The 15,772-nt window shown below is 43.1% G+C and overlaps 1 protein-coding gene across 3 annotated transcripts in view; it reads left to right on the top strand.

Annotated features, from left to right (window-relative positions):
- The first annotated feature begins 1,530 nt into the window (after nucleotides 1-1,530).
- ZNRF2 (zinc and ring finger 2) overlaps nucleotides 1,531-15,772 on the top strand; it is a 58,088-nt gene continuing 43,846 nt past the window's right edge. The window contains exon 1 of one of the 3 annotated variants that reach the window (XM_077916364.1): nucleotides 1,531-2,478. In XM_077916364.1, coding sequence (XP_077772490.1) covers nucleotides 2,022-2,478 — 457 coding nt within the window. In that variant the 5' untranslated portion in view covers nucleotides 1,531-2,021. The remainder of the gene's footprint in view (nucleotides 2,479-15,772) is intronic. The other 2 variants (XM_028749973.2, XM_028749972.2) reach the window with 2 other exon arrangements.

Raw genomic sequence — 15,772 nt, 5'->3', positions numbered from 1 at the left:
ACCCAACAGCTCAAACCTGTTCAGTGGTTTTGGCGAAGATACAGCAAACCAGCCCAAGGTCACCCTGCGGGCCAACCCAAGCTCTGCAATGTAACCACAACCCCTCCCCTCCCTCATACCAGTAAATACTTAATTACCACTACGTAAACCTGCTGTTTAAGAGTTGTCGCCTTCTCCCCCACCCCACCCCACTTTCTCTACCTTTAACAGTTGCCTGAAAGACAGATACTTTGGCTGTGAGCCCTGAAAGATCTGCTCTCTGCCTTATGGGCTTTTTCCCCACCTGGCCTGGGAGGGCAGGGCCCTGACTGACTCCAGCCACAAAAAAGAAGGCTGCTGAACAGACTCTAGGCCTGTCGTTATGGTTGCTATTGATACTGATCTTTTGTAACTTTATTTCAGCTCTTATTATAAATGATGTGGAAATTGTTCAGTTTGGCTGTGCACTTTTTGATGTGTTTCAATTTGGTTGTGTGCTTTTTGATGTTTCCTTTATTGCTGCGAGATGAGCACTGCAACCCCAGAGTCGTCCGTGACTGGACCTACCGGTAATGGTCAGGGGTGTTATGTACTGAAGTTCTCACACTGGGCCAGCACCGGGATACTGTAGATAGTTTTCACTCAGGTCCACGTATGCAAATAAGGGATTGAAAGTGACGTTCAGTGATTGGATAGTTACAGAAGGTGGTTACTGTTGCATTGTAGTGGAGCTCTATATAAGCAGGCTGGCTGAATCCTTCAGTTCAGTTCTGTTCTGGCCTGTGAGTAAACAAGAGCTGTTTGTGTCGTCTGATATGTTCACCCACAACTTAACAAGGGGTCCCTTTACCTTTACTTTACTTTTGGTTATGTTTGTATTTACTTTTGGTTATGTTTCTATCTGGGTTAGCGGAGTGTGTAACCTGAAGCGTCTGTAACCTGAAGCGTATGTAACCTGAGGTACCACTGTATATTCCAGGGGTGCCAACTTGAACCAAATATTTGGGGGGGGGCAGGTAAGCCCCGCCCTGCATAATTGATCACATGACAGGGGACACACCCACAATTTGAATGACAATGTCCATCAACTTGTTGGGGCAGCCCCCTCAAATTGGGAGCGGGGAGCAAAGGGACCCTAGGAATTGGCTCCTAGGTAGATATGCTAAGCTTCTCTCTCGCGCCCCCCATTTTATTGGGAGTTACTGAGTGGTTTTTGTTTTTATTTCGATTGTGTGTTTTGTGTCTTTGTGTCGAGATTTCATCCTGTTAACCAGTGGGTGTAGGGCGGTATAATAATAATAATAATAATAATAATAATAATAATAATAATAATGATGATGATGATGATGATGAATTTGAGCACACGTCTGTGGCGGGAAAACCCACGTCGGGAAGAGGACGCCCTCCTCAGCTCCGACAGGCCAACCAGCGGGCCCAGCCGCCCTGGCGGCCCCTCAGAAGCGGGCGGCGCCTGTCACCTCCCGGCGCTGAACGGAGACAGGAGGCGGAGCGGGAGGCGGCGGCGGCCCTCGAGCCTCCCTCCCGCCCCCTTCCCATGATGGCGGCGCGGCGGCGGCGGCGGCCGGGCCAGCGAGCGAGGGAGGCGCGGCTGCGCAGAGGTGCCGCCCCCCTCGCCTCACACTTGAGCGAGCGCGCGAGCGGCCTCTGAGGCGGGCGACGGGCCGCCGCTGCTACTGCCGCCGCCTCTTTCCTCACACGACGACCACCGCGGCAGCAGCGACGATGGCCGGAGCGGCGGGGCCGAGGGCTTGGGCAGCGGCTGCGTTCCCCGGCAGAGCGGTACTGGCTTCCCCGTCGTCCTCTCCCTCGCCCGTCGTCGTTCTTCTGAGGGACTCTCCGCGGCGGAGGCAGCGCCGCCTCAGCGCCGGGCCCGCCCGCTGAAAGCCGCGGCGGCTCTTCTCCCTCAGCTGCCGGGTCCGGGGAAAGGAGCGAGGGCGGCGCGCTTTCGCCTACCCCGCCCCGCGCAGGGAAGCAGCCGAGCCTGAGAGGAACCGCAGCCAGACGGCGAGGAAAGGCGGGCCATGGGCGCCAAGCAGAGCGGCCCGGCCGCCGCCAATGGCCGGACCCGGGCTTACTCCGGGGGGGACTTGCCTTCCAGTAGCGGCGGCGGCGGCGGCGCGAACGGGCGGCCGGCAGGCGGCGCGGCGAGGTACACGCACCTGGCCCCGGGAGGGCAGCACCACGCGGGGCCCGGCGGCTCGGCCAGCGGAGCGTCGGCGGCGGCGCCCCGGAGCAGGTCTCTAGGCGGGCCGGGCGCGTCCGGGGCTCGCGCGGCTCATTCTGCCTTCAACATCCCCAACAGCAGCGGCCTCTACGGCTCGCAGGACTCGGTCAGCAGCACCCCCGAGGAAGGGGGCAGGGAACGGGCCGCGGCCGGAGGAGGTGGAGGCGGCGGTGCTGGAGGAGGACACGGCAGCGGCGGGCCCCGGCTCGTCATCGGCTCGCTGCCCGCCCACCTCTCGCCTCACCTGTTCGGAGGTAAAGAGAACGCGGAGGAACGGCGCACGTGTGGATGGGTGGATGCGTGAAAGAGAGGAGCGAAAAGGGGAGCCGCGGCGGCGGCGGCCGGGGGTCGGTAGAGCGCGAGGCTCTGAAGGAGATCAGGGTCGTGGGTTCGAGCACATAGATGTTTGCATTGCAAAGGGGGTTGGGCTGGATGACCCCCGAGGTCCCTTCCGACTCTTACAAAGTGAGAGTTCACAGGATCGTAGAGTTGGACTGGACCCTGAGGATCAACTAGTCCAGTGCAGGAATATGCAGCTGCCCCTTACCGGATCGAACCTGCAACCATGGATGTAGCCAGGATTTTTGTTGGGGAGGGCAGACCTTTGTTAGGAGTGCCAGATCTTCAGTTAGTTAAGGATTTTTTCTTTATTTGGGGGAGTAGCTGCAACCTTGGCTTCTCAGCACCAGCACTTGTGGTTCCCAACCTTTTTTTGGCCATGCCGCACCTAAGCACCTCTAAAATCCTGATGCCCCCCATATAATTCTTATTATTCAAAAAGTGAACTCCTATTCACGTGGAGGAAGCCTAAAAGGCCATTCACTATTAATAACTCATTCTCAAATTGCCCCCCTTAAAAATCAAATTGCCACCCTGTGGGACGTGTGCCCCATGTTGGGAACCAAGATTCTAGAGCTACATTTCTCACCCACCCATGCCCAAATGTGCTTGATTTTTGAGGGTGGGGGACTGCTAGTTTGGTGACTATTAGTTAGGGCTTCCTGTGACTTTGTGCTTGCTGTTTTGACTGTATATCTCTCTAAACGCCACTGGTGGTAGAGCCACCCTACCCACATGTGTGTTGTAGTGGATAAAGTGCTGAACCATGGACACCCAGGTTGAAATCCTTTTTCAGCCATGAAGCTCACTGGGTGACTCACCACCTGACCTACCACGCAGGGTTGTTGTGAGGAGGAAATGGAGAGGGGGAGAACCCCCTTGAGCTCTTGGGAGGAAAGGAGGGATATAAATGTAGCTGTCATAGGATTGTAGAGTTAGAAGGATCATCTAGTCCAACCACCTGCAATGCAGGAATCTCAACCGAAGCATCCATGGCAGATGGTCACCCAGCCTCTGCTTAGAAACTTCCAAGGAAAGAGAGTTCACCACCTCCTGAGGGAGTCTGTCCCACTGTTGAACAGCTCTTACTGTCAGAAAGGTCTTCCTCGTGTTTAGTCGTAATCTCCTTTCTTCTAAAGTGAATCCGTTGGTTGGAGTTCCCAGCCTCCTAAGCAGAATAAAACAAGCTTACTCCCATCTTCCATGTGACAGCCCTTTAGATACTGGAAGGTGGTCTCTGTCTCCTCCTTATCATGTAAATATATACAGAGGAGTTGCAAGTCCACTTCACAAGCAGTAGCAAGGTTTCTATTGTGGGGGATAAGGCTGCTGCTGGTTCCATATATGGTTTGGAATAAAACCCACAGAAGTCAGTAGGGCTTGCTTCCTGTTAAGTTTGGCCAGGTTTGCAGACTTAACAGCAGCACAGCTCTATGCATGTCTGCTTTGAAGTTTCACTGAGTTGAGAGAGACTCGCCCCCCCAAGTAGGTGTGCCTAGGATTGCAGTTTAAGACAGTAATCCTACGCATACATAGTAGGGAGCAAGGTCCATGGAATTTACTTCTCAGCAGATGTGTGGAGGGTTGTTTGTGTTCTCACCTAATGGCAAGGTGCTTTGCATGGATTTTGCTTGCTAACTTCATCTGAAGAATGCTGCAAAGTTTCACTGTTTCATCGACTGATGTTCTCCTTTTTGTGCTTCACATATAACACAACGTTACAAGGTGGGCAGGGGTGTATCTCACAGATTTTTGCTGCTTCCCGCTTCTTTGAAGTAACTACTGAGAAGTTTTCTCTTAAATTCAGCAGATTAGGAAAATTCTTTTGCTCTCTGATCAGTGTGTTCTTCTGCTTTGTTGGTTTGGATTTTAAAATGCCCTTGAAACAGGAACAGGAAAAACTAACTTTCAGCACTATACAATACCGCAAGTATTTATTTGGCCCACAACTTCAATAGCTGTTAGTAGTTCTATAAATTTTCCTGCCAACCATTTATATAATTAAGACTTAATTGGATAATGTATTTGCACATCCATGCAGTGTATTTAAATCTGACCAAAGTCTCTATTTAGATGCTGATGCAAGAATAGAAGCAGTTTGTTTCTAATTTTATGTTAATGAATTCGGAGGGTGTTTACAATTTTTTATTTTAAAAGGTTTTATTGGAGTTGCAGCAGATTTGAAACAAAGTTTCTGTTCATAGGCAAAAACATTCAGGTGGGGTAAGAGCAGTTCTAGTAACAAAAGTTGTACACATCTAATTCTGTAGTGTAATTATATAGAAGTGTAAACTATTGAAAAGAGGGTAAAACTGAAGATAGTGAAAGATAAAAACTAATTGTGCCATTTTACAACAAAATCTTATGTGCATATATACTTGGAATGAAATCCAATTGAGTTCAATAGGAATTCAGCTTAAAAAGAATATTGGTTTTCAAAATCTACAAGGTAGCTTGTTATAATTAATATGACATTAATAAGAATAGGGCAAATTTTGGTTCCGAATTCATGCAGAAATACTACATTTTCTTGCAGCCCTGTCTTTATAACAGTTCACCTCGCCTGGGGATGGGTAACATGTTGAACCATTGAATCTCTATTTGGTTGTGTCTCTCGCTTTTAATGGTGCTGACCTGTGTGAGGTCTCTAAAACCATAATTGTGTGTTGAGGAGTCTGTGAGAAGCCTGTATGATAGCAGTCTTGTGTAGGTTTGCATAGGAGAAGCAGCAAGGTGCTTGTTTCATCTTGTGAGCAAATAGGATGATGTAAAATTCATGAGACATCCTTTTCAAAACTGGGGGGTTCCTAGGATAACTGATGGTAGGTGCAACTGGCTGGGTCAGTGTTGCAGCTATGTTTTAGGAAATACCCCTGATCAACATCCTGATGTCCAGAATGCTTTCTCTTTTTTTAGAAAGAGAAAATATAGAACCAGAAAATTAATAATATAATATAATATAATACTTAACCCACCGAAATTGGGCAATCTGTATAGGTAGGCAGTCTTGCTCTGTGCAGTGAGCTGCTTTGTATTGTAATGCTTTGAGTTTCAAGGTTTCCCTTCTAATAAAACTTTGGAATGTAATTCTGTACATGTATATGCAGAAGTGCCATTTAATTCAATAGGACTTACTCTCAGGTAAGAGGTATAGGACTGCAGACCGTGGGTTGCTTATTTTAATGTAGTATATCCTGTGCTTTCCCTGTATGCATAAAATAAATGATCAAAATGTAAGAGTTTCAGTCAGCAGCTTTTATGCTTCTTAGCTATAATATAACTGTTTTCTTGTAGCTTTTGGGTGAATTGAACTGCTTTAATGATGTGTAAATAACTGCTTCTTAGGATATCTTGTTACTGGAGATATCCTTATTTTAAAGCTTTTGATAAGTGGAATAGGATTGTTGAAAAGTAGATCGGATGAAAAGGCTTTTCAACATCTGCTGACCACATACATGTGACATAGTTATTCAATACATAGATTCTAACGTTGGCTGCCTGGCTGTATGAAGACAAGCAGTTTAGAATTCCACTTGCGACTGTGGTGGTACATGAAGGCTCCAATCTGATACTTAGGAATAGAATTCAAAGTAGAAGTCTCATTGAACTCAATGGGGCTTCTGAAGCAACGTGTTTAGGATCTTACTGTAAGCCTATGTTTGAAGGAGCAGTTTTATACAAACCCTTCTACAATAAAGTGATAAGTGTGTAACTCGTATTAGAGTGTTTCTGTCAGATTATTATTTTCTGCATTGAGTAAAAGTTCTATAATTTTCCTCAATGTGTGTGGAGCAGCTTTGCCATGGAGGATTCCCCATTTTGAGGGATGAGTGTATGGATGTTTGTTTTTAAATTTGAGCTGGGAATGGAAGGGGCAGGGGGCACTACTTCTGACTACTTCGAATGAGCAGTATCTTGTATCGAGGGAAGTTGTAGTGCTTTCCTACATATTCACAGGAATTGTGATTACTGTATGAGTATAATTGTGCAAGTACCACAAGCAAATGCTCATGCTTTTTATGGAACTTCACATCTTGCAATTTAGATGTTACTGCACCCATGTGAGCAGTCTGAAAAGCACTTCCCTTTTGTGGAAACAGTAGCATTTTAATGAAACTGGTGCCCTAGTACTAACATTTGTACAATAGCATAGCAGTGCCTATCCCCTGCAAGGGAGTAAGAATGAAATAGGCCTTTAAGCCTTCCCTAAAGAGAGCAAATAATTGAAGTTATGCAGGACTTTTGGAAGAAATAGAATTGGAAAATTTTCTAACGCCCCAAGGAATGATCTAATTTAGCATGCTTATTTTACTTGTATTTTATCAACGAAAGCTACAAAGTTTGAAACTGCTAAGCTTTCCTAAAATTTATTTGCAGTTGGCATCTATTCATTGTTGCTATTGAATATAAGAATCAGAAAATTTTCCACAGAAAAGTAAAGGACTGGAAAAAGTTTTCACTCCACGTCACAGAAAAAATGTATTCAGACAAGATAAAACTGCAAGTTCCCCCCCCCAAAATTTTAATTGAGCTCTTCTCATTCTAAATAATAGTAGGATTTTAACTTTTTATTCTAATTAAACAGTACCTTTTGTACCCTTGTGTAAAGGAGATGTGAAAGAATCCTAATGGGAATAATGCATTTTACACTTGTTCTGAATGGGAGTATTAACCTATGTAATAATTTTCATCAATGTGTAAAATAAATCAGCACCTTATATCTCTTATTCTTTGGGACCAATATGATAAAAACAGTTTGTACTTTCAGTAAGTCAGAGGGCACAAGAGTGCTCTTTTAGTTAAGGTTCTGTCATCATAAGCCTCAAAATTCTATTGCTCATAAAAATGACATCTTGATGTAATAACTTGAAACTTGACATATAGGGAATACCTGGTGAAGTGTACAAATGTGCCAAGGTTAAAACAGATCCAATAAAAAATTCCAGAGGTACAGCAAGTTTAAAGGTGCTGCAAACTGACAACTTACTGTTTACTCCAATTTTCAAACAGGCATATCATTTCTTTCCAATTTTGGTGAAAACTGCTGACATTCAGGGCACCGAGGGAAGCACACTATTTCATTGGTTTGGTCAGGTTATTAAGCTTTTCCTGCTCCATTAAACCTATGGCAGCAACTGCTGGCAAAGTTACAGTGCATGCTGAGATTAATTCTGAAGTGATTCCCCCCACCAGACTTCAGTGTTTGCAAACGGAGTCGTCTAGTGGATGCTATGTGCAATGCCTATTCTTTTATTTGTGGAGTGTGGCAATGTGGTGCAGTGGTTAGACTGTAGTACACAAGGGAGAGACTTCCTGGCTTGCTGGAGCTGCTGGACATGCTCATGATTCTTTCTCGGTTTTTAGCATATACAGTGGTACCTCGGGTTAAGTACTTAATTCGTTCCAGAGGTCCGTTCTTAACTTGAAACTGTTCTTAACATGAAGCACCTCTTTAGCGAATGAGGCCTCCTGCTGCTGCCGCGCCGCCAGAGCACGATTTCTGTTCTCATCCTGAAGCAAATTTCTTAACCCGAGGTACTGTTTCTGGGATAGCGGAGTCTGTAACCTGAAGCGTATGTAACCTGAGGTACCATTGTAACTGCAGGGATGGTGACTATGGCACTGTATCTCTCTGAGATGCATGCCATGCCATTCATTCTGGGTTAAACCACAGAGCCTAGGGCTTGCCGATCGGAAGGTGGGCGGTTCAAATCCCCACAACGGGGTGAGCTCCTGTTGCTCGGTCCCTGCTCCTGCCCACCCAGCAGTTCGAAAGCACATCAAAGCGCAAGTAGATAAATAGGTACCGCTCCAGCGGGAAGGTAAATGGTGTTTCCGTGCGCTGCTCTGGTTTGCCAGAAGCGGCTTAGTCATGCTGGCCACATGACCTGGAAGCTGTACGCCAGCTCCCTTGGCCAGTAAAGCGAGATGAGCGCCGCAACCCTAGAGGCGTCTGCGACTGGACCTAATGGTCAGGGGTCTCTTTACCTTTAGAGCAGAATGAAGGCAGAAAGGGCAGCACAAAGTTTTAGGTCTCCAGGTTTGCTTTCCAGCTGGTGGGAAAAGGAAGTGGAGGGATCATTGCCTTACACTGCCTTTCTGCAATGTAAGGGCTCTCATTCCCACACCCTATGTTTATGTTGGGGTAGGACAAGAAAGTATAGATTGGGGGCCTCATGCTGCCTTTCTGAAGGCATAAATGCAGTAAGTGGGCCCTGTTCACTGTTTCCTTCCACTGTGGTGGGGAAAACATGTGAAGGTCTTACACTTGGGCCCTACCCTGTCAAGCTCTGATGCTCCATAAGGTGATACAGGACGAGGACAATGTGGAGCATCTTTGCTGGTCTCAGGTACTTGTACCTTCCCCCTTTGGATTTCGGCCAGAAAGACCAAGAAGTGGTTTGTGCATGGAGACTAAGTTGTAAGCAAGCAAGCACAGTTCTTGACATCGCCCATCATCATTGATGATGATGGAGCAAGTCGGTTAAAGCATTGGCCTTATCTTCCAATTTACCAGCTTTTTGGGGCTCGGCCAGTGTCAGATACACTTAACTCTGGGTTTAAACTGACATATTTTTGAATGACATTAGGGCTTGTATCCTATTCTGTTCAGAAGAGCTTCACCTTTCTCTCGACTTGTCTATACCACTCTGTGACCCCCCCCCCCCCAGATTTTTGTGAGGGTGAAGTCTTGCTGAGCAAGCAGATGTCACAACATTGTACGTTGGATTCTACCCTGCATCTTTTGCTTTAATAATTGCTTTGGGTTTGTGCTACAGGGTACCAAACAGTAATGTGCTATTCAGCAGGGGACTGCAGCTTTAGAAATTTCATTTCCTTTAAAATGGAAATGGCACTTGACAATTCAGACTTGAGTTTTTCTTATTTTTGTGTCATTCCCTACATTACCTTTGCACTACAATGTAAATATGCAGTGTTGTAATTTTACTCACAGGATTTTATTGTACTTCGTGTTTTTACCACTTGAGCTTGCAGTAGTTCATATGGTAATAAAATTTGTCTTGGTGGTGAGTGAGTTGGAGGGCTGCTTTTAACTCACCCAAGCTTGACTAGGTGGGGCTCCCAGCAGTTGCCTTGCACACTGTGAACATACTTCTGGTACATATTGTTTTTGCAAGCTGGAGTCTTAAATTAAGTGTTCTTATTTTTAAAAAAGGCGTTATGAGACTTGGACTTTGATTCGCATTGCAGCATTAAGTAAAAGGTTTGCTAATTAGACAGTTAACTTAAGTTGCTTATAGGGGTTGGTGCTGAATTAATTGTTCCTGCAGTTAATGTTGAGTTTGACTGCAGTTAATTTGTGGTTTACTTTCTGTAATTACTGTATAAGAAAAAGATTTAAAAACCAATATTTAAGCCTATATGTAATTGAAACTATGATTTGAGTAGCTACTTCTGTCATGAGAGTTAATCTACAATTATTTTCATGATATATAGGGTTTTTAAAAAATATAAACCATACAATTATTCTTGTAACTTTATTTTATTTCTGCCTTGTCATGTTCTAAGACTTTAGGAGGATAACTACAACACTATTTTAAAATGTGACTCTTTAAGTCTCCAAATGATTTGAGTTTTAAGTTTATGAGAAGATATGGATGGAAGACCTGGAGGAATCAAGCAAGATAGTATTCAAATTGTAGCAGTGATCCAAAGCATTGCGGGAAGTGTGTTGCATCCCCCCCCCTTTTAAATTAAATTTAAAAAGGCAAAATAGACATGCTTGCACTAAGGGAGGAATTATTCTTGTTGACTTGGGGGAGGGTGTGATGTCTTCTTCACCTCCTCCTTGTTCATATAAAGGGCAGCATGGCAACAGTGGCTAGATTCCCACTCAGCCCTAAAACTTGCTGAATGACCCTGGATAATGCTGAACTAGTCCACTATCTTTCAGCTTAATATACCTTTCAGAGCTGTTGGATAAAATAGGGGGCAATATATATGCTTCCCAGAGCTCCTTGGAGGAAAGGAAGGATATAAATTTAATAAGTTTTTTTAAAAAACAAAATGAGTTAATGTTTTTCTTGTATTAAAATAGAGTCTTGATTTCATACATTGAGAGTGCTACTGTAGAAAGAGCTCCAGATGGATTTTGTCATATTGACTATCCTGGCTCTTATTCTAAGTGGCTTTGGCAGACTATTATGTGTTAAAAGATATGTTAAGGTAACACTTTTCTCCTTTCACCAAATTTCCTGTTCTCTCTCTCTTTTTTTTTTTTTAAATATATTTTTATTAAGGTTTTTCAATACAAAAGCATATTTGATAAAACAACATTGGTTATTTAACATCTTTTCATTACTACTTTGGACTCCCTCACACCTCCCGCACCCACTTGCATCATTATAAAGTTATTTCCAAGCAAATTATCATTTTGTTCATAGTCTTAGATTCAGTCATTAAAGTATAGTTGAACTTAACTCTAGTTTAGTGATAGACGATTATTTCTGCTCTGGCATCCCTGTCAACATTCAGCCAAATTACAGTACTTTTGTAAATAAGTCTTAAATTTCTTCCAGTCTTCTTCAACCCTCTCTTCTCCCAGGTCTCGGATTCTGCCGGTCATCTCAGCTAGTTGCATATAGTCCATCAGCTGCATCTGCCATTCTTCCAGAGTAGGTAAATCTTGAGTTTTCCAATTCTTGGCGATCAGTATCCTTGCTGCCGTTGTTGCATACATGAAAAATGTTCTGTCCTTCTTTAACACATTCTGGCCGACAATGCCCAAGAGGAAGGCCTCTGGTTTCTTGGTAAAGGTATACTTAAACACCTTTTTCAGCTCATTGTATATCATCTCCCAGAAGGCCTTCACTCTAGGGCAAGTCCACCAGAGGTGAAAGAATGTTCCTTCATTTTCCTTACATTTCCAACATTTATTATCAGACGAATGGTATATTTTGGCCAATTTAACTGGGGTCATGTACCATCTATATATCATTTTCATTACATTTTCCTTCAGAGCATTACATGCAGTGAAGTTCAGCCCAGTGGTCCACAACCTTTCCCAGTCTTCAAACATAATATTATGCCCAATATCCTGTGCCCACTTTATCATAACCGATTTAACCATTTCGTCTTGTGTGTTCCATTTCAGCAGCAAATTATACATTTTTGAAAGTACTTTAGTCTTAGGTTCTAACAGTTCTGTTTCCAACTTCGATTTCTCCACCTGGAATCCTAACTTTTTGTCATTCTTAAACACTTCTTTAATCTGAGCGTAGTGTAACCAGTCTCGCACTTTATCTTTCATTTTCTCTAAACTCTGCAATTTCCAATTGTCTCCATCTCTTTCTAATATCTCCCAATACTTTGGCCAGTTGGCCTCCATATTGGCTCTTTTTCGGGCCTTAGCCTCCAAGGGTGACAGCCACCTCGGGGTTTTATTCTCCAATAAGTCTTTGTATCTTGTCCAGACATTAAATACTGCTTTCCTGACAATATGGTTCTTAAAGGCCTTATTAATCTTAACCTTATCATACCATAAGTATGCATGCCATCCAAATGCATTGTTAAAACCTTCCAGATCCAGTACATCAGTGTCCTCAAGAAGTAGCCAGTCTTTTAGCCAGCAGAAAGCTGCGGCTTCATAGTACAACTTTAAGTCTGGCAGGGCAAAGCCCCCTCTTTCTTTCGCATCCGTTAATATCTTAAACTTAATTCTGGGCTTTTTGCCCTGCCAGACAAATTTAGAAATGTCTTTCTGCCACTTCCGGAAGCACTCCGTTTTGTCTACAATCTGCAATGTCTGAAACAAAAATAACATTTTTGGCAATACATTCATCTTAATGGCAGCTATTCGGCCTAACAAATTTCCTGTTCTCTCTTCCCCCTTAAAAAAATATCCATGTCTGCTAAAACTGCTTATTTCAAAAACTAAAAATCCCAGGAGGTGGAGACAGAAGCACTCCTAAAATATTTTTTAATTTTATCTAATGGGATTTGAGTTACTTGGCAGTGCAGATATTTCGAGAAGTTGGAAGTGAACTACTTTCATCCCAATCAGATGAAATACAGGTGCCTATCTATGAGTGTGGGAAAAGTCATGGAGATGTTAGATTCTTCCCCAGTGGTTGCTATACAGGTGGTTGGGTTCATGTATGTGGAGATACTACCTTCTGTGTTGGCCTAGAGTCTAAATTAGAGAAGAGTTATAATAGAGTGGCAGCTTTGGGGAAATGCAAAAACCTCATAAGCTTGCCCTAGAGCATACAAAGCACGTTTTCAGTTGTGGTGGCCTCTCTGTGGAATCAACCGTGCTCCGCCCTTGTATTAAGGCAAGCAATAACACTGAAATCACTTCTGTCCTTGCCAAAAACTCACTTATTTTTTCAAGCCTTTGCTGGCCATTTAATACCAGTTTGTTAATGTCATGTCTGCCCTGGCCAATTGGCTGCTTTTTTGGTATTGTTTTTTTTTAACTGTTCACTGCCTTGTGGTTTCAAATGAAAGGTTGTATATAGAATACACGAACACAAACGGATGTTGACACTATGAGTTTGTTTGTTCCCTGTGAGCGATGAACGAAGGTCCTTATTGGAGAAAGGAGTGCCACTTCCTTTATACTCAAATTTTAGGCTTACTTTCTACTCCTTTGGGGGAAGTGGAGACCTTGTGATAAGCAGTTAGTTTATCTAAGAATTCCCTGCCTGCTTTTCACCTCACCCATCTTGCAAATTAAGTGTTTGAATGAAAGTCATCCTAGTGGGCTGTGGCTGGACTGGCTATCTTGTGTCTTCTCTCTGCCTGACCATTATCTCAAGGGCCCCCATTTGCAAAACAAGAAATATCCTTCAACAAATAAGAACTTTCCATGTGCATACACAGTCTTAAGTTTGGAAATAAGTTGTGTGAGGAAGAGGTTTTGTACGCCTCCTTGCGAGTTTTCACACCAGTGTACTTGCCTATGTAGGAGACACTAATTCTCAGTTAGACGTTCAGGAAAAATCCTGCAATCTTTTAAAGTTGAAATGTTCCAGGATATTGTTCTGAGAACTCAGGATAGACCAATGAAGAAAAGGAGTGGAGCTGAAATTAAATTATTTAAATAGATAAGCAGATGTGTTAGGAATTCAAATAGATAAGACTATGTGTGGTAGAAAGGAAAGAGACAGGACCTTAGTTTTTAACTATGTAAGAACGTTATTTTGGCAATTGACCTGACTGTTTAAAGGCACAATTACATAAATCCTAATGTGAATTTATATTTTGTGAATATGTTATGCTTTAAAAAACATTATTTATAGGGTGGAGTGGGACTGGAAACATGAAGGCCATGAAACCATTGTTCATTTTTGACATCTGGAATTCTTGATAAATTCTTTAAAAATATTAGGCTTTTTCCCTATTTAATGTTACTCCTTAAGACATGGTTGAAGACCCAAGCTAAATTCCTTTCAAATACATTTTTTTTAATCTCACTTGACATAAATTAGAATCATTCCCACAAAATTGTAGTTCATAGAAGAGCATTTATCCTAATTTATGTCCAAAATGCTTCATGTTTTGCCTGTCGCTGCTTTCAGCATATGCTCAATATGCTGTGCAGTTCTGAGTCACTATTTTTACAATACTGTATTTAAAGTTATTTTTTTTCCTTCTATGGAAGCTTCTGTTGGAGACAATTAATTGAGTTGCTTTGGGGAACTGTACTCCCAAATCATCAAATAGTAGATTATTGTCTTTGCACAAGAAAAATCTGTTTCTAGTAAAAAATGATGTAATGAAAATATTAATATGGGCATGCTTAGGTTTCTGTGGACTCCTAAAACCTGTAAGACCTCACACTGGTTTCTCAGAAGCTTTCCTTCAATTAGTAAACGTTTGTGCCATTTACTTAAGCACATTTTTGTATGTTTGAGAGAAGCTAAAGTAAACCTGATTTGTAACCTAAATTGAAACACTGTTGCTGAAACCAGTATTTCTGGAAAAGACAGGAAATGTACTGGAAAATACTCTGGGGTGTGGGAGCTTTGATCCTGGGTTCCTCTTGTGTCAGATAGAAACTATTGCACCATATTTGAGTGCTTCATCTCTCCTGTCATCTTAGAAATGGACTTGCTTGGGAGTGGTTCTCTTCTTTCTTCCATATGCAGCCCAGATACCTATTAAGTCTTGAATAGTTCAGTGTAAATAGGCTTTGGAGGGGTAGGAGCCGAACTTCCTTAAGGCCTTATGCGCATGTTGTTTTATAGGGTCCTCAAAACAGTAGTTATTATGATTATAACTGTCGTTAACATCAGCCTCTCTGAAGTTTCCATTAATTTCTCTAAGCTTTAAGATGCTTTTGCAGGGACCACTTTTATCCTTCACTGAGTTGTTAAACTCTTGTGTTTTAATATTGATCCTTCTGGGCTTTTGTTCTTACACCGGTAAAGAAGTATCAATTAAAAGAACTGTTCTCATACAACTTTCTGTCCTGGTGTGCACTCTTCTTAGACTAGTAAGAAAGAAGGATAGGTGTAGTTTAGGAGCCAAGAACTAATGTACCCATCTTTCTTTGTCAGCTGCTGTGGCTGATAGATTGCCAATGCCCATTTGTGTTTCTGCTTCTTTCATATCTACTTTCTCCATACATACTGATCCCCATGCTGGAAAAGGGCAATAAGGCAGACTATCTATCCTACTGGGTTGTAGCAAAACTCCATGGATGCTGGAGACAGGGTGAGAGAGTTGGCTTTGGTCTCTTACTATCAGCAGTGTTGCTTGCTGTCACTCTGTAGTAAGAAGAAGTTTCTAATTTCAGAACCCAACATTTTTGCTATGTCCTGGCCGAAGGGAATCCTGCACACAGATCCTTCTCTCCCATTCTGGTATCTGCCTTCATCGGGAACTGAAGTAAATATCATAAATAGTGTGTTATAGTGCTATATTTCAAACTGTTTGAATTCCTCCATGTGGATAAGGCAGAACATCATGTGCATACATGTTACAACCTCTTTAACTGGTTCTTCATAGTACAGTAGGTCCGCAACTTATGCTTCTTTTTTTTACGTAATCGCAGCTTTAGATGAATCACAAATAAATAAATAGAAAAGGGGAGAGAGACCTTAGCTTATCGGGCTCTGGAGGCTCTCGCAAGATATTGTGGGCCCATCTGAAGGGTTTTCATTCACGGAAACAGCTTTTTAAGCCATGCGCCTTGCCTATGGGGCTCTAAAGTGGTTGTACAAGGCCCTTGTGGGGTTGTCC

The sequence above is a fragment of the Podarcis muralis genome, chromosome 12 (assembly GCF_964188315.1).
Source record: "Podarcis muralis chromosome 12, rPodMur119.hap1.1, whole genome shotgun sequence".
Taxonomy (NCBI): Eukaryota; Metazoa; Chordata; class Lepidosauria; order Squamata; family Lacertidae; genus Podarcis; species Podarcis muralis.
This window is presented reverse-complemented; position numbering and strand designations above follow the sequence as displayed.